The sequence below is a fragment of the Sceloporus occidentalis genome, unplaced genomic scaffold (assembly GCF_023333645.1).
Source record: "Sceloporus occidentalis isolate IW3139 unplaced genomic scaffold, rSceOcc1.0.p SCAF_10, whole genome shotgun sequence".
NCBI classification, from domain to species: Eukaryota; Metazoa; Chordata; class Lepidosauria; order Squamata; family Phrynosomatidae; genus Sceloporus; species Sceloporus occidentalis.
In genome coordinates this window covers 9622916-9644901 of record NW_028316990.1, presented here as the reverse complement: position 1 = coordinate 9644901, position 21986 = coordinate 9622916, and the positions used below count along the sequence as shown (strand labels likewise).

The 21986-nt window shown below is 46.8% G+C and overlaps 2 protein-coding genes across 7 annotated transcripts in view; one reads left to right on the top strand and one right to left on the bottom strand.

Moving 5' to 3' along the window:
- Nucleotides 1–13263, top strand: part of FANCA (FA complementation group A) — a 30991-nt gene extending 17728 nt beyond the window's left edge. For 3 of the 6 annotated variants that reach the window (XM_089539555.1, XM_089539553.1, XM_089539554.1), the window contains exons 24-43: nucleotides 561–631; nucleotides 744–843; nucleotides 1675–1877; nucleotides 2451–2547; nucleotides 3244–3420; nucleotides 4320–4393; nucleotides 4723–4851; nucleotides 5280–5370; nucleotides 6032–6201; nucleotides 6963–7068; nucleotides 7464–7523; nucleotides 7972–8076; nucleotides 8711–8823; nucleotides 9375–9516; nucleotides 9752–9814; nucleotides 10713–10818; nucleotides 10932–11007; nucleotides 11494–11650; nucleotides 12690–12782; nucleotides 13123–13263. In XM_089539555.1, the coding sequence (XP_089395681.1) occupies nucleotides 561–631; nucleotides 744–843; nucleotides 1675–1877; nucleotides 2451–2547; nucleotides 3244–3420; nucleotides 4320–4393; nucleotides 4723–4851; nucleotides 5280–5370; nucleotides 6032–6201; nucleotides 6963–7068; nucleotides 7464–7523; nucleotides 7972–8076; nucleotides 8711–8823; nucleotides 9375–9516; nucleotides 9752–9814; nucleotides 10713–10818; nucleotides 10932–11007; nucleotides 11494–11650; nucleotides 12690–12782; nucleotides 13123–13224 (2235 nt within the window). In that variant the 3' untranslated portion in view covers nucleotides 13225–13263. Of the gene's footprint in view, nucleotides 1–560; nucleotides 632–743; nucleotides 844–1674; nucleotides 1878–2450; nucleotides 2548–3243; nucleotides 3421–4319; nucleotides 4394–4722; nucleotides 4852–5279; nucleotides 5371–6031; nucleotides 6202–6962; nucleotides 7069–7463; nucleotides 7524–7971; nucleotides 8077–8710; nucleotides 8824–9374; nucleotides 9517–9751; nucleotides 9815–10712; nucleotides 10819–10931; nucleotides 11008–11493; nucleotides 11651–12689; nucleotides 12783–13122 lie in introns of those variants that run through there. The other 3 variants (XM_089539557.1, XM_089539556.1, XM_089539558.1) reach the window with 3 other exon arrangements.
- Nucleotides 13264–13336: 73 nt separating this feature from the next.
- Nucleotides 13337–21871, bottom strand: ZNF276 (zinc finger protein 276). The gene is made up of 11 exons (XM_089539559.1): nucleotides 21639–21871; nucleotides 20284–20593; nucleotides 19851–19906; nucleotides 18335–18832; nucleotides 17376–17454; nucleotides 16863–16943; nucleotides 16143–16253; nucleotides 15985–16060; nucleotides 15235–15352; nucleotides 14504–14603; nucleotides 13337–14152 (listed from the first exon to the last, which is right to left on the bottom strand). The coding sequence occupies exons 1-11, from the start codon at nucleotides 21790–21792 to the stop codon at nucleotides 13837–13839; spliced, it is 1899 nt and encodes a 632-aa protein (XP_089395685.1). The 5' UTR covers nucleotides 21793–21871; the 3' UTR covers nucleotides 13337–13836.
- Between the last annotated feature and the right edge of the window lie 115 nt (nucleotides 21872–21986).

The following is a 21986-nucleotide window of genomic DNA, read 5'->3' as shown; positions in this document are numbered from 1 at the left end:
CTGGGTGACCTTGGGCAAGTCACACTTTCTCAGCTTCAAAGGATGGCAGTGGCAAACCCTCTCTGAAAAAACTTGCCAAGAAAACCCTATGATAGGTTCACCTTAGATCACCATAAGTTAAAAAAAATGACTTGGAAACACACAGCAACAAGAACAAGTTGGGGTACCTTTGACCCTAAGCTACATCTCGTGGTCTGTCAGGATCCATGCTCCTTCCTTGTAGGATGTGTTACTTAGGCTCTTTACAGACAGACCAAAATAAAGCTTCTTCAGGTCACTTTGGAGGTATGGTGTTTCAATGAAGCATGCATCCTAAGAGTCTGGAAGCTGCACCAAAGCTGCACTGCAGTCCTTAGGACAGGATCATGGCTTTGGTGCCATTTCCGGACTCTTAGGACGCATGTATCTTTTAAACAGCATACCTCCAAAGTGACTCAAAGCAGCTTTATTTTGGCCTGTCTTGCACAGAACTACCGTTGCAATGCCCCGGCGTAGTAAGTGAGCAGCCTGTTTCTCACTTTCTCACTCTGTCTCTCACTTGTGCTCTTTCTCTTTTCTAGGTAGTTGATCTTCTGCTAACATCATTTTGCAAGAATGTCATGTCTGTTTCCTACTTCCTCCCTCCAGAGAGGTAAAGTAGCACATTATAAGTGCATGCAGCCCAGGCAATGTGGCTAGATCACCCATAAAGCCATTGATCACTCAGGCAGCAATATGATGGTGCGGTTTGTGTTTCCTTGCAGGCAGGGAGCTTGGGCCTCCCTATTGGTCAAAATGATTTGTGGGCACCGCCAGATCTTGCCATCCTTGCTGAGCCGCCTTTGCCAACTTATTTATCATCAGGTGGGTTCCTCAGAATGACCAAACATTACGAGGCTCTTCTTGAGGGTAAGAGCTGTTTGAAAGTCAGAAATTTGTGGACTCTTTTTCTTTGGGGGCTTGTAAAGAGAAGCATTATCTTTGCTCTTTCTCTCAGGATGAGAGCCTCTGCCCCTATGTGTCAGTTTTTAGTACTGTGTCCCATTTTGGGTACTACAAGTTAAGAAGGATATAAAAAAACTGGAATATTTTTGGAGGAGGGTGACCAAGATGGTCAAAGGTCTGGAAACCAAGCCTTATGAGGAACAGCTGATGGAACTATGTATGTTTAGGTTGAAGAAGCCAAGACTGAGATTTGGCATGATAGCATCTTTAAATATTTGAAGGGATTCCATATAGAAGATGGAGCAAGCTTGTTCTCTGGTTCTCCAGAAACTAGGGCACAGAGCAATGGATTCACACTACAAAAGTGAGATTCTGTCTAAACTTTAGGATGAACATCCTGATGGTAAGAGTAGTTCAGTGGTGGCAGTCTACCAAGGAAGATGGACACTTCTTCATTGGATGTTTTCATATTAGTCAAACAGCCACCTCCCAGGGATGGTTTAGCTGCATTTCAAGCAGATTTGACTAGAAGAGTCTTGAGCGTCCTTCCAAGTCTGTGATTCTGTATCTGAAGCTCACAATCTGTTGAAGAACAGGAATCATAGCTGCTACTTCTCCTCTTGCAAGGGTAGAGGTCTGTTTGGGACCCTGGGACAGTGGCACATTTCTAGCCTTTGAAAATGTCAAGGTTTCACTCAGGAGCTTAAACAAAAGTATCTGACGGAGGTATGTTGTGTTTGGCTCTTGCAGGGCTCTTCTCTAAGCGATGCTCACATCATAGGTCTGGCTGTCTTTGCAGTACACTTAAATGAAGCCAAGTTGTTCATTCCTGCAATTGACATTTGCTCTTCGCTGGTCCCTTTCTCCACCGCCGTAAGGGAACTTTCTGTTACTGAACTCTGGGATTATTTTTTGGTGTGTCAGACAGGAGAGTCTTTCATCTTCTGCATGAAGTAAGCATCTTCTTCTCTCAAAAGCACTGTATAATGGGCCTTCCCTTTAGTCTCTTGCCTTCAAAACTACTAGGGCCTAGATATGGGATGGAATTATTTTGCCCTCCAGATGTTGTTGAATTATAAGGATGCTGGGAATTGAAACACCTGAAGCGGGAGTGGTTGCAACTAGCCTAAATCCCGTTACTAGTCCCTGCTAGAGTAAACCCTTGACTAGCTGAATGTTCAATCAGCGTTTGTGCAAAGCGCATTGATTCAGTGGGTCTTCTGTAGTTGGATCTAACAACTGGATTTAGGCAAGTGATTTTCAGCCTTTGTTCCTCTAGGTGTTGGAATCATAGAGCCTTAGAGTGGGAATAATTAGGAAAGCAGATGAGAAGTAATGATTAGAACCAGGGAGAACTGGGTTTGGACGTAAAGCTCTCTGGGTGAGTTTTGGCCAGTTGCGCTTTCTCAACCTGATGTCTCTCACACAGGGCGGTTATGGGACAAAATCGATCAGTGAGAATAGCAGTGCAATGAGTCCTATTTGAAAAGAACAAATTAAATAACACTTTTCCTCCCTGTTTGTAGGTTTTGTACTGCTACACTTTCTTACTTTTTATGCAAATTTGCTTCCCTTCCCCATGACCACTTATGCACCTTGCTTCATCCTGGATTTGTAAAAAAGGTAATTTTTTTGGTTTTTATGGGTACTGCGGTTATTTTGCATTTGGCCAAATTCCAGCACCAGGCCTCTTCCCACCCTACTCCATTTCTGACCTCCAATGCGTGTCCTAGAGTCTGCCTGGCTGATGATTCAGACGCCTTTTGTTCGTGTGAAGCACGATCAGTCTGCTTTTCCCAAAAGCAGCTTTGAAACTTTTGTTCCTGGTTCAGGATTATTATTTTTTAAATGTTCCAGCGCTTTTTAAAAAACATATCACTGCTGATTTATCTCCTGGGGGTCTTTTGTTTGAGAGAGGTCATGTCAGCAAACCTGTAAATCTGCAAGGATTTGTGGATTTGTACCCAAGCTTGGATAGAAAGGAAAGAAAGGATGCAAAAGATTTAAAAAACAAAACCAGCAGGAATTCTTGTAGCAAAAGCAAGGACAGAATGGCACATCTGGTGCCAGCACCATATAAAATGACTGTAGATCCATCAGTGCCCAGCTAGCTTGGGAATTCTGTACCTGAGGAAGCAGCTCTCTGTATATATTCCTGTATGAGAACAGGAATATAGTCTGCTGGAACCTTGCTGCATTTCCCACTAGTCTTCACTTGGTTTTGCCTTCCTTAGGTTTTATGGTCATTTTTAGACCTTTTCTCTTTTGGACTGTGCAGTGCTGTTCAGTCTTTGAATGCCTTGTTTTTCTGTTTTGCAGCTTCAGTATGTTGTGCCACGACTTTGTGTAGAAGCCCGAGATACTGGCTGGGAAGGAAACACAGATGACCTTCCATGGAAAACCCTATCCCACCTCAACTTCTGCTACTCAAAAGCTGCCCTCTGCTTGTGGAAGCAACCACATTTCAAAGAACTGTTACAGGAAAAAGTGTTCCAGGTAAATACTGTGTGCGTGTCTCAGTCATCCCCTTCCCACTTCCATTTTCTCCTCTCCCATAAAAAAAGTCATTTGTTGATGTAATAATAATAATAATAACAACAGCAGCAATGTTTATTTGTAACAGCCTTTTCAACAAAGAGCGGAACATCAACATATACAATCAAGGATGAAGGCCACATGGCAGAATTAATGCAGTTTGACACTGCTTTAACTGCTAGGGGTCCATACTATGCAAATCTGGGGTTTGTAGTTTGTTGTGGCACCAGAGCTCTCTGACAGAGAAGGCTAAATATCTCACAAATGTACAAATCCCAGGATTCTATAACATTGTGCCATGGCAGTTAAAGCAGTGTCCTAGAATCATAGTCTTCAGTGCAGGTCCAGATGAGGATAGCTAAACGTATTACTATAAATATACATGAAATGAAATCCCCAACATCCCACAGGTCACTGTCCATCTCAGCAACATCTGGCACAACTCAGCAGCTTAATCAGGTGAATCAGACAGGAAGGTCTTCAACCCCTTATAAAAATGGACGCGATCCTCCTGTCTCCTCCAATAAGGCCCTGTCTCCTGTGTTCCAACAAGAGTGGATAGAGAAAAGGACCTTTAGGGACATAGAGGGCCCAACCTTAGCTTTTCAGTCTGTTGCTTAGAACTAGATCAGGTGACCAAATGGGAGGAAGAGACTACAGTATTGTAGGTAGAGGTGTGAAGCATGCAACTCTGCAGACCAGCTTCCCCAGTCAGCTTAGCCACTGGTGTGGAATGCTGGGAGCCACAGTCCAGCAACTTCTGGGGAGCTGCATGATTCCCACCCCTGGTCTAAGGAGGGGTGAGGATTTTCTGGTTACTTCTTTGTCTCATATGCCAAATCTTTCTGCCTTCCTTCTAGCTGGCTCTCCAAGAGTGGCTGCTGATGGAGCTGGGAATCCATCCTGATGAAGACATTCTTTCTGCTGCTGAGAGGTGAGGGACCACAGAGCCTAACAAATCTGCCCCACTATCTAATGCTCTCCTGTCAGAAGATGTATAAATGTGTCTGGAGCTGGTTAGGTCACCATGCACTCTCTCAGCCTCAGAGGAAAGCAAAGATGGCAAACCCCTCTGAACAAATCTTGCCAAGAAAATCCTGCAATAGGGTCACCTTAGGGCTGTCATAAGTCAGAAATAACTTGCATGTCTTGGCTTCCAGCCCTACATAAGATTACACACTCTCTATTCCCTCCCGCCCTGCCCCCCATTCTTGCTTTTTGACAAAAAGTGTAGCTTTCGCCGCTTCTGTTTCCTGTTTGCAGGCAGGAATTCCATTACTGGGCTTTGTATCAGCACTACCTTCCTCTGCCTGCCACTGCTGGAGGCTGTGATGGAGACTTGCAGATGGCGTGTGCTGTTCTTATTGACACCATCTTGGATTTCTGCCAGAGGTACGCAGCTGCCTAGGTGGTTTCCCACGCATCAAAGTCTTGACTAAATATTTCTACAGATGTCTTTGTGTGAAAAGAGAAGCAAACCACCTAATGCCTCTGGAAGTAAAATTTTGGCTTGTTTTTTCACCCACAACTGAGTAGCTGGTATACCTCTGGAAGACTTGGAAAGATTTACATTGGGGATTCCTCCCACCTTCCCACTCCCAGAATCCATTTTACTAAATGTTTGGGATTATCAGTTATATATATATTCATTCAGTTGAATCCATCATTGATTGGAGTGAGTCTAAGCAAAGATCATTGTACAGTTGACATCCATGTGGCTGTGGCATATTTTTTATGTTCCCAATATATCGTGACTTCCCAATTTAATGTCACCATAAATTCAGAGACTTAACACTCCTGCCTTTTTTTTTTAAATCTAGGTCTGAGTTGGGCAAGTGCAACCATCCAAATAACCCCAAATTTTCCATATCACAGAGAAGAGGAAACCCAGAAATCTACAGCAGATTACAGGTGGGTCAAATCTGCATGTTGTGGTTTCTTTGGATTTTGGATTTTAAGATGGAGGCAAGGATAGGCAGCCCTGTTCGTAGCAAAAGACTGGCAGCCTCGTGCCTTTTCAGAGACATCTCTCGAGGGCTCTATTCCAGTGGTAGCTGGTGCCAAAGGCAGAAGATGTGGGGCCAAAAAGACCAACATTTTTTATCGCCAAGTTCTTAACTGCAAGCAATACTGCCTTACTGTTGTCATGTGCCTTGGAGTCTTTTCTGATTTATGGTGCCCCTGAGGCGAACACGGTTTTCTTGGCAAAGTTTGTTCAGAGGGGGTTTGCCTTGCAGCTTTTTGGAATGGCAGAGAAAAATCCCTAGTTGCACCAGAAGGAGGAATGACAGAGTACCCTTGTTGGGTCCAGCTGCCATTTGGTGCCTCTCTTGCAGTACTAGCTCCATCCACAGATCATTATGGCTTGCTTAAGTTTGGCCTATTGTGCAAGTTGTCAAAAGACCAGGGGGTGAATAATGAACATACGAACATGCCAATAACAGGGAGGCATTACTAGTCATCACCACCACCATCTTGATCTTGGATTTCCTGCTGCGAGGAGATAGATAAGGCTGAGAAGGGCCAGCTCCTGCCAGCACAAATTAAGCAACCTCTGTTGTCTTGACTGCAGGAGATGCTGCTGGAACTGGAGTTGGAGCGCAGGAGAGCCTCGCCTGCCATCTGTGGCAAAGAGGAACATTTCCTTTTCCAGATTTTCCAGGAGAGGCTCAAAGCCCTGGGGAATGGGACTGCAGTGAGAGAAAAGATGCACCGGCAGCAGGAGCTGATCCTTCAAACAAGGTGAAGGCTCACAGGCCACCAGCAAGCCAAAGCGACTCTGAGGATCATTAGAAGCATGACGATGTAATAAAGGCCGACAGGTTGCAACACTTGCCTTCCTGTGTCCTGCTGGTCTTATGCTTTCAGGGGAGGAGAGTATTAGGTTAGATTAAAATCACAGAGATGGAAAGGATCCCAAAGGCCCTCTAATCCAACCCCCTTCTATGCAGGAATACTGAGCTAAAGCATCTCTGATGGGTGGATATCCAATCTCTTTTCCAAGACCTCCGAAGAAAGGATGTCTGACAGCTGCTGAGGAGGTCCCTTCCACTCCCTGGTTATCAGGAAGTTCTTCCTGATATTTAGTTGGAATTTCCTTTCTTATAATTTGAAACCACTGGTTTGAGTTTTACCCAAAACACGCTCCATCTTCCAAGTGACAACAGCTCTTCAGAAATTTGAAGGTGGCTATTTCATATCCCCTCTCAGTCTTCTCTTCTGCAAGCTCAACATACCTATCCCTCTTGGGGCTTGGTTTCAAGACCTCCTGTCGTCTTGGTCAACTGCCGAAATGCTTCTTGGCATCCTTCATAAATTTGGGAGTAATCCACTTGCAGAGCTAGGCTCTGTTTTTGCCTGTTGAGGTTGCCACTGGAAGCTTGGGAACTCATTAAATTCTGTAGCAAGCTAAACATGCTTCAGTTAAGTTCCACTGCCATACAATTCTATTCTGAAAGCTGATTGGGTTTTGCTTTTTTAATGTCGTTGTCGTTGTTCTTCAGGATTCTCTTGGGTCTCCCTCCATCAATACTCATTGCAACACGGCGGAAAGGAAAGGAAGTTGTTCTGGACTGTAAAGATTTCTTCTGTTTCATAAACACAGAGCTGGTGCGTACCATTTCCTAAAAGGCAGCTGTAATCTTGCTAACAGCCCTGGGGCTTTGCATTTTGCAATCTGGGAAAGCTGGGAGTGTTGAAAAGGGATTTGTTTAAGCACCTTCAGGATTTAAAACAGACTTGTGTTATTTGAATGCATCTATGAGGTCATTTTCCTGATTTTTATTTTTATTTTTTTACAAAAGGAGATGGCTCTCCTCCTTTTTAGGCTAATGTTTTGGGTTATTTCAGCTTGGGAAAGGGGGTTCTGCTCCTCTTCCTGTGATATCATTCTGATTATTTAAGTTTGCCTTAGGAGTTTATTACCCCATTTTCTTAAGAATATTTTTCCTCATTCACCCCCTTTCCTTATCAACAGGCTTTTTCTTTTTTTGATGTCTTTACAGAAGAATATCTGCTCCAGAGGCAGTACACTCTCTTACCACCTCACTGCTCACTTCTTCAGGGTAACTGCTAACGTATTTCATGGCATCTGCAGTCAAAACTGGCTGCCAGGCCACCTAATATATTGAGAAAAGTCCAAGAGAAACCATTGAGGGTGAGGGTGTGTGAAAGAGTCCTGTGGATACTGTGCAACAACTGAGAGGAAGAACATGTCATAAGAAAGTAGAAGAGACACTGGTAGACATTTCTGGCATACCAGACAAATGAGAGTTTTAAGGATTTGGGCTGTGAGCATGGAAAAGTTAAGCTGTAATGTGAGTAGAAATGGCACCTGCAGAGTCCACAAAGTGTCCTTGGCAGGTGATGCCATCTTGCCTTTGTAAGCGGCTCTGAAGTGCTTTGGGAAATTCCTTGGCTCTGTCTTGCAATGTGGTTCTGTTGTTACTGTGAGAAGCATGAAGTCTTAGTGCCCAAATGGACTACCAACATTTGCTCTTGCTGTCCTTCCAGGGCCTGCTGAGCGCTAGTTTGGAGTGTAGCAAACCGGCTCGGGAGGTGACTGCCATTTTCACACTCTGTCAAGCCAGGTGTCCCATAATCCTGTGTTCTGCTGCAGTAAGTAATCTCTACTCTTCATTTTAACGTTTTAAAATGCTTCTCAGAAGTATTTCTTGGCCTATAACATAATGTGAGTGCTGTCAGTGTGCAGAGAAGCCATAAGCTTCCTTCTCTTGGAGATGGCTGAGTTGCACTGTGTTTTTTTAAAAAAACTTCTGTACTGTACATTGCTTTAGGTGTGTTTTGTTTTAATCTATATTGCAAGCTGCCATGTGTGCCATATTGGGAGAAGGGCAATGCAGGGCTTTAAAGGTAATAACCAACACTTTGTACTTTGCCTGGAAGTTAATTGGCAGCCAGTGGAGTGATTTAATATTGATGTGATATGGTCACTTCTAGATGCACCAGTAACTCATCTGGCCACCATGTTTTAAGCCAGTTGAAGATTCCAAACTTGTTAGAGAGGTAGCCCAATGTACAATGCATTGCAGAAGTCCAGCCTTGAGATTGCTAGCAAATGCTCTACCATCTTCAGAAAAAAAGAAAGAGAAATCAGAGTGGGAAGGCTGGTGGGAGGCTTCAGAGGCCACTAAAGTGAGATCCAGAAGCTGTGTTTTACACACCCTTGACATCTACGAACACAGCTTTGTCAAAATGGCTGACTTGTGCAATCTTGGCTCCCTGTGTGAAGCGCTGGTGGTCGAGGCTGGAGCCTGTGCTCTGCTCAGAATGGAAGCGACTCTTTGACACTCCCCTGGCGCAGGGATTGCAAAGCCTCAGGGAACTGCAAGCTTCTGTCAACAGGTAAGTCCCCCAAAGCCCAGGCATGTGAAACTTGTGTGTTCACATGGATCTCCCTTCCAGTTTAACATTTTAGAAAATCAATTTTTCAAAATTAGGGCTTCCAGCTACTTCCAACTGTTTGTCTGGGCATTTTGGCTTACCCTGTGGCCTCTTGAAGGGTCCCAGGGGCAGAAAACCAGCCTCTAGGCCGACCAGAGTAGGGAGGTATACACCAGGGCAGGCAACTGCTGTAGGCAGGCAGACAGTTGGGCTGCACCTTCCATCATCCTTCACTGTGGACTCAGGTTGATGGGATTTGTAGGCTAAAATGATCTGGCGTATTGCATTTGCCCAGCCATGATACACACTTGGCCAGGATAGTCACCCAAGGAAGTTTGGAGGTAGCAGCTATGTACATTTAACCCAGTATTCTTAATGCTGGCAGCATCTCCCCCAAGTTTCAGACCTTTTCCCAACACCTGGAGATGCCAGGATTTGAAAAGCATGTACTCTACCACTAAACCATGGCCCGGCCCCGTAAGAAGTGGTCACTGTGTTGCCTTTCCTCCTAGCTTCCTTTCATCAGAGTCCTCTTCCCTGGTTGCTGACATACCCTGGCTTTCCGCTGCTTTCCTGCATTTCACTGTTCAACAGCAAATGGTGTCTGAAAAGTTGGGAGAGGTGTTGGAAAGGCTGGGACCTGGAACAGAACAAGTAAGAGACCATATCCAGCTATTCCCCTCATCTCCAGATGCTCCAACAACACCAACAACCAATTTTCAGGGGAGGTGTTTTCAGCTTGAGTTACATGCAACCATAAGAGAGGTGTACATATGTGTCTATAACAACATAAAGGGAATTTTTGATCTGCTGCCCTAAAGTAGTCTTGTGGGTGGATTGATCCCTAGTTTCTAAGTCAGTTGCTTTAGTGGTGTGTGTTTTTACATAGGTCCTGGTGTCCCTCCTCTTCTTCTTGGTTATGGATTTCATCTCAACAAGAGTAGCACCACAAGTGAGTACCCTTTTCAAGCTCACTGGCTGCATTAGAAAAATAAGACACTTTGATGTCCTTAGTTTCATGCTTATTTAGCATTTACATATATCGACTAAGATGCTTTTATCGATAATAATGAAAATCTGGATATGTGTGTGCCTTATAGCTACAAACCTGTGAACCTATAGACCTGAAACTTGGTATGCATACTAAGGGAAGACCCAGAGGTATTCAGTTCTTGGTTATTTTTTTTCTAGAAGCAATTCTAATTTTAACTAAATTTTAACCACAGTGAATTTGAAGTCTGCCATACCATTTTCAGTCACTAAATAGCAGATTTTCCTAACTAAGACATAGGTTTGCAGTTGATATAGTTTGAAGTCATGAATGATGAAGTCAGAGGGACCAGATACACAACTGCCTCTCCTCTCTTCTCCTAAGGTTTGGAACAGACAGACACCTCCTCAGTTTATGGAGCTGTAGGGGTACCCCATCTTGTTTTTTTTAGGGGGGGTTGAATCACTTTGGGAACCATAGTGGCTCCCAGAGAGATTTGCCACCATCCATTACTTTATTCAGACAGACCCAAATCTGCAACTCCGAGAGATGTAACATTTTGTGAAGGTTTTGGCAAATCAAAGTAAGGGTTATTCCAACCCATGCAAAGCTAGGTGCTTTTGCTAGTTTGCTTATATATTATTTATACATGTCTGCATGTAAGATAATACAGACTTAATTTGTTTACCCTCACTATATCCTCAAAGGAAGCCTGTGGAGAAGGTGACTGACTCATGGAAACCTGGTTTTTATGGTTAGGTGAACTGAAGGTTCAGGATAGTTCTGAGTAGCCCTTTTGGGATGTCTCTATCAGGAAGCCAGTAGAAAAGATGCACGTGAATTTTTTATTAATTTGCAGGAAGGAGTAGATGCTCAAAAGGCTATTGACTGGGGTGCCAAGGTGCTTCAGCGTTTGCAGGAACAAGGCATCTGCTGGCTGTCGGTCTTCAGTTTAACAGGGCCAGGTATGTGTGTGTGTGTGAATGCTTAACCATCTGATTACAATTCACAGTGTACCACTGACAGCAACACTGAAATAAGCATTTGGTGACTTCTGTTGTCTCTTCTGGTGTTGCAGCCCAGAGCCCTGATCAGATCCTGTGCGGTGCTGTGTCAGATCAGCATTTGAAGCTATTGCCCATTGCCTTCTATAGGTAAATTGCAGAGCTGCATTCTGTGTGCATAATAAACGTACTTTGTGGGGAAAACCCCTGGCAGTGGGAAGTTGTCAAGAGAAGGATATTGTCATGCCAATCTTTTGAAACAGTTCTGCACTTGCTTCACTGAGGTCTGTTATATTTTCCTCACAAATCCCCAGCAACAAATGGGAGAGACAAGGAAAGAGCCTTTTTCCGCTCTGTATTTTGTGAGTCATTGTGGTGTAGTGATTCCAGTGTTGGACCAGTACTCCAAGAGACCACTGAAGTCCCCCAACTTGTACCCTTCTCCATCCTTACCCTTTTCCTTTTGAAATCCTAATTTCCCCTGAAGATGCCTGGTCGCACTGTAGAACTTTCCTCTGTTCCCCATTGTTCCAATACTCAGTTTGGACTTTGTACTCAACAGAAGGAGGCAAGAGATCAGGTGCAACTCTGCCAGGCTCACTTTCTCGCTCTCTTCCCATGCGCTTTCTCCTCTAGTCTCCTCTTCACCTTTGACTCAGACCACCTAACCAGAGAGCCACAGTTCCTGCATGTGGCTGTTGACATGTATGCCCAGTTGCTGCAGCTTTTCATGGACGGGACAACAGAGGTGGGACCAAGCCTGAGAGAGCAAAGGCCATGTGCTAGGGACCCCGTGAGTGCATTTTCTTCTTACAATGGGGCTGGGAAACCTTTGGCCCTCTAGACATACTGGACTACAGCCCCACCTTTGCTGGTTGGGGCTCTGGGGAATTTGGGGAGGCTAAAACATCTGGAGGGGCAAAGCTGCTTTCCCACCCGTGTTTTGCAAGGCTGCACCAAACCATATCTCCTTCCTTTCACCCTATTTTTACCTGTCCAGAAAATGTATTTACCTGTTGGGATGACTTGCATGACTCATTATTAGGACAGTGTCCCGCTCTTATCTCAAGGAACCTGGAACAGTTTATGGCTCAGCAACACAGCTCTCACTGTGTGTGTAAAAGAGCAGGGAAAACTGCAGCTACATACTTAAAGGAAAAGTCAGCCTTGACTTTATGTGTCTTGAGAACAGAGCGCATGAGGTTTTTCCTTCTTAGTAGAAGACCTTATGGGAGTTGATGCCTAAATAAAGCCGTTTCAGAAGATTTAACTGAGGGTTGGGGCAGGGAATTATCCACCTCATCTAACTTGAGAAAGCATTTAAAATAGAGATTTTATGGGTAAATGGCTCTAACTGCAAGTGTAGGTCAGTACTAGTGTAAACTGCCCAGAGAGGCAGCTGATGAGAAACCCTGTTCTTTGTTCCTTGAGAAAAGCTAAGTTGGATATTTCTTAGGACTGTTTGCCTCAGATACCCCCGTTTCAGTCTCCCTTCCCCATCTAGGCTCCTTTCTCAATTCCACTGCCTAGTTGGCTGGGATGATGAGAGTTGTAGTCTGGGATATCCAGAGAGCCCCAAGTAGGTAAGGGGCTGGATGAAACTGGAAGAGACCAAAATGTAGCTCTCCAACACTTACTGGGCTGCAACTCCTATCATTACTCACTTTTGGCTCTGTTATGGCTGCTGGGAATTGCAGTTTGACAAAATCTAGAACACTTTGGTCATGCTTGGATCTGATGATCCGGGGCTTTGTGTATCCCTTTCTGTTCCTGCAATTCTTTAAGTGGGGACCAGCTACAACATTACTTGAACCTGGTTTTGTTTTCTCCAGGAGGAGTCCTTGGTTCTGATCAGGGGAGCGCGCCAGTTCCTGCTCCGTGCCATCCCCCAGTGCCCCCAGGGAAGCTTTTCCAACCTCCAACAGGTGGGTGAGCCTCTTTTTTGCCAGCTTAAGACTTCCGAAAAGTGGAAGCAGCCTGGTCATGTGGTCCCTGTCTAGAGGCTGCATCATCACTGCAGAAATCATTCAGTTTGACGCTGCTTTAACTGCCATGACTCAATGCTGTTCCTCACTGAAGAAGGAAAGAGATAGAATCTGGTCTTGGTCTGCACTGTGTTTGGAGAGTTTCCCTAGCCTTTCTGTCTGTGATCTATTCTGGTTCCCTTCTTGGGAGCTTTAGTCCCAAGAAGGGATCTTTACTATGCTTGTTTGGTTGCAGACATGTTAGCAGCTAACTTCTGACCTCCTCCTCTCTTTTTCTTAGTTATTGGACCTCTGTGCAACTCTGGATCCAGAGATCAAGGCTGCCTTGGTGGATTTCAGCACAGAGGGAGATCTGCTTGATGAAGAACCACTTCTCTTTTGATGGCTGAAATCCAGCCTGGGTTGGAGCAGGAGGGAAAACACAGAGATCTTCACACAGCTGGTGTGGATGGGTGGATGGAAAACAGCAAGCATGTCACCCAGGTTTTCCTCTGTCCAAAGTCCCCTGTAAATAATTTATTACAAGCATAACCATGATTTTTGTCACAATAAAAACTAGGTTACAAATGCTCTGTTTTATGATTTTGCTTGTAGATTGGCTTTGGGATTTAGTTTTCTGGGTGATTTAAGTAGGGAGCAGTCCATCATCTTAACAGAGTCACCTGGAAGGGTAGCCTGCCTGTGTACCTTTTTAACAGGTCAAGATACTTTTCTGACCTTGATCCCCCTCCTCCTTACCTTGTTCCATTAGCAAAGACAGGCACCATTCCGTACAACACCATTGCGGTGCTGGACGCAAGCAGAGACAGAGTAAGCAAAACAGTTGTCACAGCAGTGGGAAGCTTCTCACGAGTGGCAAGCAGATGTTGATTTCCTCACCCCATTAAGTCCCTCTTGTGTGTGTGTGTGTGAATCCGTTAAAAACATGTTTAAAAATCCCATTCTGGGTGGGATGATGCAAGGCCCAGATTGGTGGCTGCATTCCCGGCGTCTCTCAGGTTGGCTCCTGCTGCGATGGCTGCAACACCCTGAGTTCCACTTTTACTGGCTGGCTGTTGCCAGTCCCCGGGGCCACGTCTGGCAGCGGTGGGGTTGGCACCCCTGCCTGCTCAGGCTCAGCCGCCTTGGCTTTGTCCAGAGTTTGGGTCAAGGGGTGCACCATGGACATGTGGACATTGAGGTTGTGGGCCTTCTCGAAACGCTTCCCGCATTGGTCGCAGGCAAACTCCAGCTCCGCTTCGGCTTTGTGTTTGGTCATGTGGTACTTGAGGGACGCCCGCTGACGGCACTGGAAGCCACAAATCTCGCACCTGGAATGGGGGAAATGGAAAGTGAGGAGAGAAGGAGATGCACCCTTTTGCTTCTGCAGACACATCACAACACGTTCCTCTGGCTCAGCTTCCAAAGGGTAAGTAATAACTTATAAAGATAAGTGACAACTATCTGGGCATGTTCTGCTTGGTGGAGAGAAGACTGAGGGGTGGCATGATGGCCCTCTTTTAAATATCTCAAGGGCTGCCACAGATGTTATATTTTATGTTGGTGGTGGGTTGGGGATTGTGAAATGTTATGATTGACTGTTTTATGCAAATTCCAGTCTGCTGTCTGCCTGCGCCTGCTATACGTATAGCATATAGCAGGTAACCTGGCTGCACACTTACTGGAGAGGTTTTGCTCCTGAGTGGCGCATCTGGTGCACGGAGAGGTGTTTCCGCTGCTTGAACGTTTGGCCACATTCATCACAGATGTAGTTCCGTACCTCTGCAACCAGAGAAAGGAGGGTGAAAAAGTGGGATAGTTGTAGTGCAATGGAAACTCGAGTAGTTACAGCAGCTGGGTATTTTTACATTGGTGATGAAAAGACTGGGAGAAGGGATACGATATTGGTTGTTACTGCGTGCCTTCAAGTCAGTTTCATGTGTACGATGGGGTACATTTGATTTCTGCTGCTCCAAAAGGTAAGACCTTCAAGTCAGAAGGAAGGAGATTTTGACTAAAATCCTTGGAGGCCTTTAAACAGCGGTTGGATGGTCATCTTTCAGGGTTGCTGTAGCGGATTCCAACACTGGCATTGAACTAGATGGCCACGCGGGTACTTTCCAACTCTGTGATTCTATTTTGTGATTTATTATATTTTTTAACCTTGGCTTCAAAGTTTACCAGGCATTACTGAGCAGGGTTTTGGATCAGTAGTGATTTAAATTCGATCCAAAAATCTAAGAATCAACAAGATACCATTGGCTAATGTGACATGTTAAAAGCAGTGCCAATTTTTGTACTTTTTGCTAACGTGATGCTATCTGTGGCTACATCACAGATGTAGTTCCGTACCTCTGCAAGTCAGTGCCCTGCCTTCCTTTATGAAGCCCCTTTTGTCGAGGCACAAGCCCACCTGTGTGAATGAGCTTCACGTGGCGCTGAAGGTACCGGTCAATCATGAAGACCTTGTTGCACCCTGGATGTGGGCAGGGTCTTTCCCGGACCTCTTCATGGTGCTCCTTGATGTGTTTCTATGCCAGAGAAAAGAGGAAACCTCGGAGATCAGTCTACACCCTGCAGCCTTCCTCTCCCTTTCTAGTTTTATTCCCTTGCCTGGCCTGGTAGAAATTTAAAGTGGCAACTACAATCTGGGGTACAGCAATTGTATAGTTAAGACTGCGATCTTGCTGATCAGCCTAACTACCCCAGCGCAGGTAATTACATCTATCAAATGCCCAAAACAGTGCAACAAATCCGTCAGCCTCCTTGCTGTTCCCAAACCTGCCTGATGTTGGTGGAATGGGTTATTGCATGGCATGATGCACCAATAGGAGGAACGGCTTTGGACTCAGGAAGGGGAAAGTTGTGTCCTTTTAATCAAATCTGCAGTGAATCTCGTATTTGTGTCAGGAAGCTTTTAGTCTTTAAGAACAAGGGTGACTTTCTCCATCAAAAGCTCCCCAAACCAGGATTGTCAACCAATTAAAATATCAAGTAACCATCTTCTTTGGACTGGTTGATTTTATTTGTTTCTCTTCCACGTTTAATGAGTGCCACCAGCCCTTACTGGAAAGGAAGAGGGAAATCTTAATACCTCCCCATAAAATCTGAACCATCATGGCCCTGAAAATAAGTCCAGCTGAGGGGCTGGCTATTTACCTACCTTCATGCCATCCGCCCCTCGATAGACGGCCGTACAGCCCTGGTAAGGACACTTGTAAATGGGGGGCAGCTCTTCCCTGGAAAAGAAGAAAACGGAAGAGGTCACTCAATGGGAGAGTGGCTCTGTCTCTTCCTTGCTGCAAGTGTTTGGCGCTCTACCTTTCACACTTGATCTTCTTTTTCCAGCCAGGTTTGGGCCCTGGTTTCTTCCGTATTTTGGGCTCTTCCATCTTTGTGCCTTTGCTTTCAGATTTTCTGTTGTTGGACACCCTGGGAGAGGAAAGGGGAAGACACCCATGGAGCTCTTGTTGCCTGAGATGCAGGAGATCCAGGAACAGAGTGATGAAATTCATTGGGTGACTATGAGCCAGACCTCTCTCTTTCTCAGCCTGACCTACCCCACAGGGCTCTTGTGAGGATAAATGTACAGAAGGTGAGAGTTGCAATCCAGCAACATCTGGAAGGCCACACGCACAAGTCTGCGTCATGCGGAGGTTAGAACAATGGACTTGCTAGAGATAAGTTCTCATCTCAAGCCACAAAAGGTCTGGGTGTCCTTTCTCTCTCTGGCTAAACTACCTCAAAGAATTGTTGTGAGGCTAATTTGTGAGTGGACTAGAGTCATGTAGGCCACTTTGAGTTCCCTGGGGAAAAGGTTATAGAGGTAATTAACACATAAATATAAAGGAATGTGACAATGTGAGGAATTTGGAAAGGGCCAGGAGTTATGTTGGCCATCTCTCCTTCCAAGTGCTTGTGAACTTCTGCATGAAGAGAAGAGGGACAGAAGGCTGTACAACTCCAAGAGAAAGCTACAGCTCCTGTTTTGATGCTGGACACCCAGAGGGACATCGCTTGGTAGAGAATAAAAACCCTCACCTCTTCTCTGAGCAAGGCTGAAAGGAGTCATCTGAAGACCGCTCCCTCCTGTCGTTCTCGTCCTCGTCGCTCAAGGAGTCTCTGGGAAAGCAAAGAGACTCTTGACTAAAGCAGAAGGCAAGCGAAGGGGCAGCATTAAGACAGTAACATATAATTTAAAAAGAGCATACTTTTGCACTGTTCTTTTTTAATCACTTGGTACAATGGTGTTGTAAAATGGTCTCCCTTATATCAAATGACAAAATCAAAGTTTGCTTTTTGGAATTAAAAAACATTTTTTCAAGCCATGTGTGGTTGAATCTGTGAATCAATGAATACAGAGGGACAACTGTTCTTAAAATGACACTCCCTTGACAAGCTTGTAGTAAAGGTCCACCCCAATGTGCCTGTAGGGCCACTGCCCCAAGCCCTCCTCCCCATACGAGCCCAACATGACCTTCGGGAGGAATGGGTCCCCTCTATGGTTATATTCATGCTGGTAAATACAATATTTCAAACCCACTCTTCTCTCACCCCTCAGAAAGGTCACTGAACTCGTCTTTTACCCGCTCATCCAGGGCTGCAGGCAGAACCAGCGTCTCGCTCAGATGCCCTAAGGAAAGGGAGAACGGGGCAGGTTACAAATGGAGGACAGTCACCCACCCAAAGAGCGTCTCTTCTGTAACACCTGGGTTCAAGGATTCAGACATGAGCTTTGCCAAGTAAGGGGGAGCCTGCTCCATCAACCTGGTGGTCTCTTAGGACCTTGGTTGAGGAAATATTCATTGCAAGGAGGGGGAAGGAAGCTTAGAATCATAGAGCTGGAAGAGACCCCAAGGGCCCTGATCCAGTCCAACCCCCTTTGCCCATGCAGGAATACACAGTCAAAGCACCCCCTATAATGGCCATCCTGCCTCCGTTTAAAAACCTCCAAAGAAGGAGACCCCACCACCATCCAAGGCAGGAGCATCTTCTACTGTCAGACATTTCTTACTTCCTAATGTTTAGGTGGAATCTCTTTTCCTGTATTTTGAATCCACTGCTCTGCTTCCTAGTCTCTGGAGCAGCAGAAAACAAGTTTGCTCCACCCTCAACAGGAGATCCCTCCAAATATTCAAACAGGGCTATCATATCACCTCTTAACCATCTCTTCTCCAGGCTAAACATACCCAGAAGCTCCCTAAGTCTCTCCTCATAAAGCATGGTTTCCAGACCCTTCATCCTTCTGGCCACCCTCCCCTGGATATATTCCCCCTTCTCCATGGCCTTTTTGAACTGTAGTGCCCAGAACTGGACACAATGTCCTTTGTCAGGCCTGACCAAAGCAGAAAAGAGTGGGACTAGGGACTTCCCTCAATCTAGACACTATACCTCTGTCGATGCAACCAAGAATCATGTCGGCTTTCTTAACTGCAGCGATAGGGAAATTACTTTCTGAAAGCAATTCTGGATCTGCGCAGCTGCCAGGGGTTGGGCTCCCCACAACCTCTTACCAGGACTACCATTGATAGGATGGGCCAACTGGGGCAGGTTTTCCTCTTGCAAGGGGGTCCTGGGTGTCTCTTGCCACGAGTTCAAATCCTGGCTCTTGGGGAGCTGGTTTTCTACGCTCAGTGCTGGCAAAGCAGTCCCGCTGTTTGCAGGTGGCTGGCAGGCGTCTGTCCTCACTGGGCCATGCTGTGGTGGCAGTGGTACTGAGGCCACCCTATTGCTCTCAGCATCCACCCCATTGCCAGTCATATGCTGGCAGGTGTCCTTGTTCAGGTCCTGCTTGGCAGACAAGGTGTCCCCCGCCAACGGGCTGCTGCAGTCCGCATCGGTGCTCATGGTGTAGGTGTGGCCCTCCCCGCAGCCCCAGACGGCTCGGAGGATCCCGCAATACCCGGAGGACAACACGCTCTGCAGGGTCGGCGTGATCCGGCAGCTCCCGGCGTGGTTGTGAGTCCACAGCACCAGGTTGTGGAGGCACTGGGGGCTGGAGGCGATCAGGTCTGCAAGACAAAGGAGGAAATTAGAATGGCTGCCCCACACGGATGGGCACAAAGCGCACCCCACAGGCCATATGTCGACCCTAAGTACTGCTTCTGTGGACCTTCTACCAAGAATTAGATCATTTTCTGAGCTGACTTCAAGGCAATTCTTTGCTCTGAAAAGGCCACAAATGCCTTCCAAAATCAGGTGAGATAATACAGGAAAGTCAATATGCTGTAGCAGTTTCACTGCTGGACTAGGACTCCAGGAAACCCAGGTTTGAATCCCTGTTCAGCCATGGACGCCTTGGGCAAGTCACACTCTCTCAGCCTCAGAGGCAAGGCAAGAGCTGAATAAATCCTGCCAAGAAAAGCCTACGATAGGAGAGCCATAAATCAGTCAGCTGGAAGGTGTGTAACAAGGAAAATGGTGGAGACAGTACAACTTGCAATGTCACCTGGAATAACATGCTGGCAGAGACCAGCGTTACATCACTGGAGGGAATGTCCTCTGATTCAAAGTTAGAACAGTGCGGACATGTTAATTTTTGTTGTTGTTAAATGGTGAAAAATAATTCACAATGGATCTGGATCTGGCTGTTTTTACAGCGGTTTGAGCGTTGGACTATGACTGGAGACCAGAGTTTGATTCTCACCTCGACCATAAAACCTACTGGATTACTTTGGACAAGTCATACTCTCTGAACCTCAGGGGAAGGCCATGGCAAACTTCCTCTGACCAAATCTTGCCAAGAAAACCCCATGATAGGTGCACCTTAGGGTCACCATAAGTCAGAAATGACTTCATGGCACAGAACAACAACAACACAACCGTTGTTGTATTTCAGAATTCATTAAGCAGCATTTGGGAGTTGAAGCTTCGGGACTCTTCACTTGTCCCAGGGCTACTGTGTGGGAACCCAAGATCTCCAACGATCAGAAGGGCAGGCAAAGCACTCCTGGCTTTTGGTGTAAGCAACATGGCAGCCGCTGCGTCAACACGGATAAAACTGAGCCATGGCAGAGCAAGTTGACTTACCCCAGCAGGGAGCATTTCCTTCGGCATCAGGCAGAGGAGACTGGACAACATTGTTCCTGAGCATGAAAGAGAAGGCAGCACAGATCAGGCACCTCGCAGGGAAGACAGACGGAGATCAGACGCTGCTGCTCTTAATCTAAAACCAGAACTTTGGCAAACTTTGTTGGTTGTTGTAACATGCCAAACAAGTCAAAGCTTTTCTAGAGCATTTTGGCCATGCAAACAACACTGTGCAAGTTATTAGGCCACAAAATACTAGTGGAAATGATCTGCAATACAACTGGAAATGATGATCTTTGCCACCCTGACAAACAGTAGCCACTTTGCAAGCATTTGCTTGGCTACCGGCATCTGGGCCATCTTGCTTTCCGCAGGTATGTGTGTGTTTACCTGCCAACCCTGCTGCCTGAGTGGCGCAAGCATCTCAACCTACCTGCCTCGGGTCTTGAGGTGCCCCGTGGGCGAGAGGTTCACCTTCTGGATGAAAGCCTTGAGGATGCTGTGGCACTTGTAGAACTGGGCATGGCACTTCTTGCAGACGGACTGCGGGAGGGACGGGTCCGGCCGGGCCACCACCCCTACCAGCCGCTGGAAATCGGCGAAGAAGATGCGGTCCAGGCGCCGCTGCTTCTTGGAGCTGCCGTCCATCGTGGGGGCCTTTCCGAAGGCGTTCCTCAGGCTCCGGGAGGAGAACTTCCCATGGCAAAGGCGGCAGTAGCCTGTGCTTAAGCCCCGGCCAATGCCTGCAAGAGGGACAAAGAGGGCAGGAAGGTCAGAATTCACCATTGTGCCAGGCAAAAGGCACCTGAAAGCTGTGCGGAAGAGAAGCACTTTTAAAGCTGTGGCTCTCAAACTTTGGTCGTCTGAAGTTTTTTGGACTGCATATCCCAGAATTCCTGATTGCTGGGGCATCTGGGCACTGAAGTCCAAAACATCTGGAGGACCAAAGTTTGGGAACCGCTGTTCTAAAGGAAGGCTTTATTCCAGTTGGAAAAGGAGAGACGTTCTCCGATGTCGTTGTGGAACAAATGCTGATAAGCCGTGCCATTGTTGTTGTTATTAAAAGGGCTTTATTGATCTTGCTGGCGCTGAGTTCAAGGCAGAGGCTCTGTCTGCAGAAAGAGAGGGATAGGAAAACCAGCTCTTCCCGAAATGCATCAGCAAGATCAATAAAGCCTTTCTAATAACAGACTGGCTTATCAATGTCAGTTCCATAAAGACACTGGAGCGCATTTCCCCTTTTCCAGCCGATCATGGCCTTTCCTTCCCCTCAACTCTCTCTTTATTCAGGGAGACCAGATGTCCTCAGCTCAGAGGAGGACAAGGCACCACAAAATGGAGGACATGGTGGCCATCTCTCAGGGGTATTTTGAATGGCAGAAGAAGTGGGTTGGACTGGATAGCCTTTGAGATCTCTTCCATCTCTAGGGCCCTATGATCCTTGGATGGGGTCTCACTAAAGGTCAGGGTTGGACTGTATGGCCCTTAGTAGTCCCTTGCAGCTCTGGGGCCCTATGTATCCCTGCAGGGCAGAAGAAGGAAGGGGCTTGGACTGTCTGGCCCTTGGAATCCCTTCCAAACCCAGGATCCCATGCATTCCTGCCTGGCAGATGGGGCTTGGACTATAGGCCCTTACTAGTCCCTTCCATGTATTCCTGCAGAGCAGAAGAAGGGGCTCCCTTCCCAATCTGTGACCCCAACTGGGGCGAAAGAGGGAGAGATCTAGGGACCCTTGGAAGGGATCTTTGGAAGGAGTCTAAGGCCGACCGGGGCCTTCCTCCGCCTCACCCTGGGGCTCCTCCGGCGGCGGGGCCTCCTCCTCCTCCTGGGCCTCCAGGGCGGCGGGGCCTCCTCCTCCTCTTCCCCGGCAGCGGCGGCTCCTCGGTGCCTGCGGGGCTGCTGCGGGGGCCGGCAGGAACCGCCCGCGACGATCCCGCTTCATGGCCGCGTCCGTCCGCACCGAGGCCGCCGAGGGCCACCTCTGGCTCCGCGCCGCGAAGCCTCCTCCGCCTCCTGGGCCTTGTCCGGCAGCGACCCCTGGCGGCAGGAGGAGGAAGAGGCGGTAGTGACAGCCGGGCCCAGGCAGCCAATCAGAACGCAGGGAGGAAGAGAGGCCCTGGCATCCCTTCGGCTTCA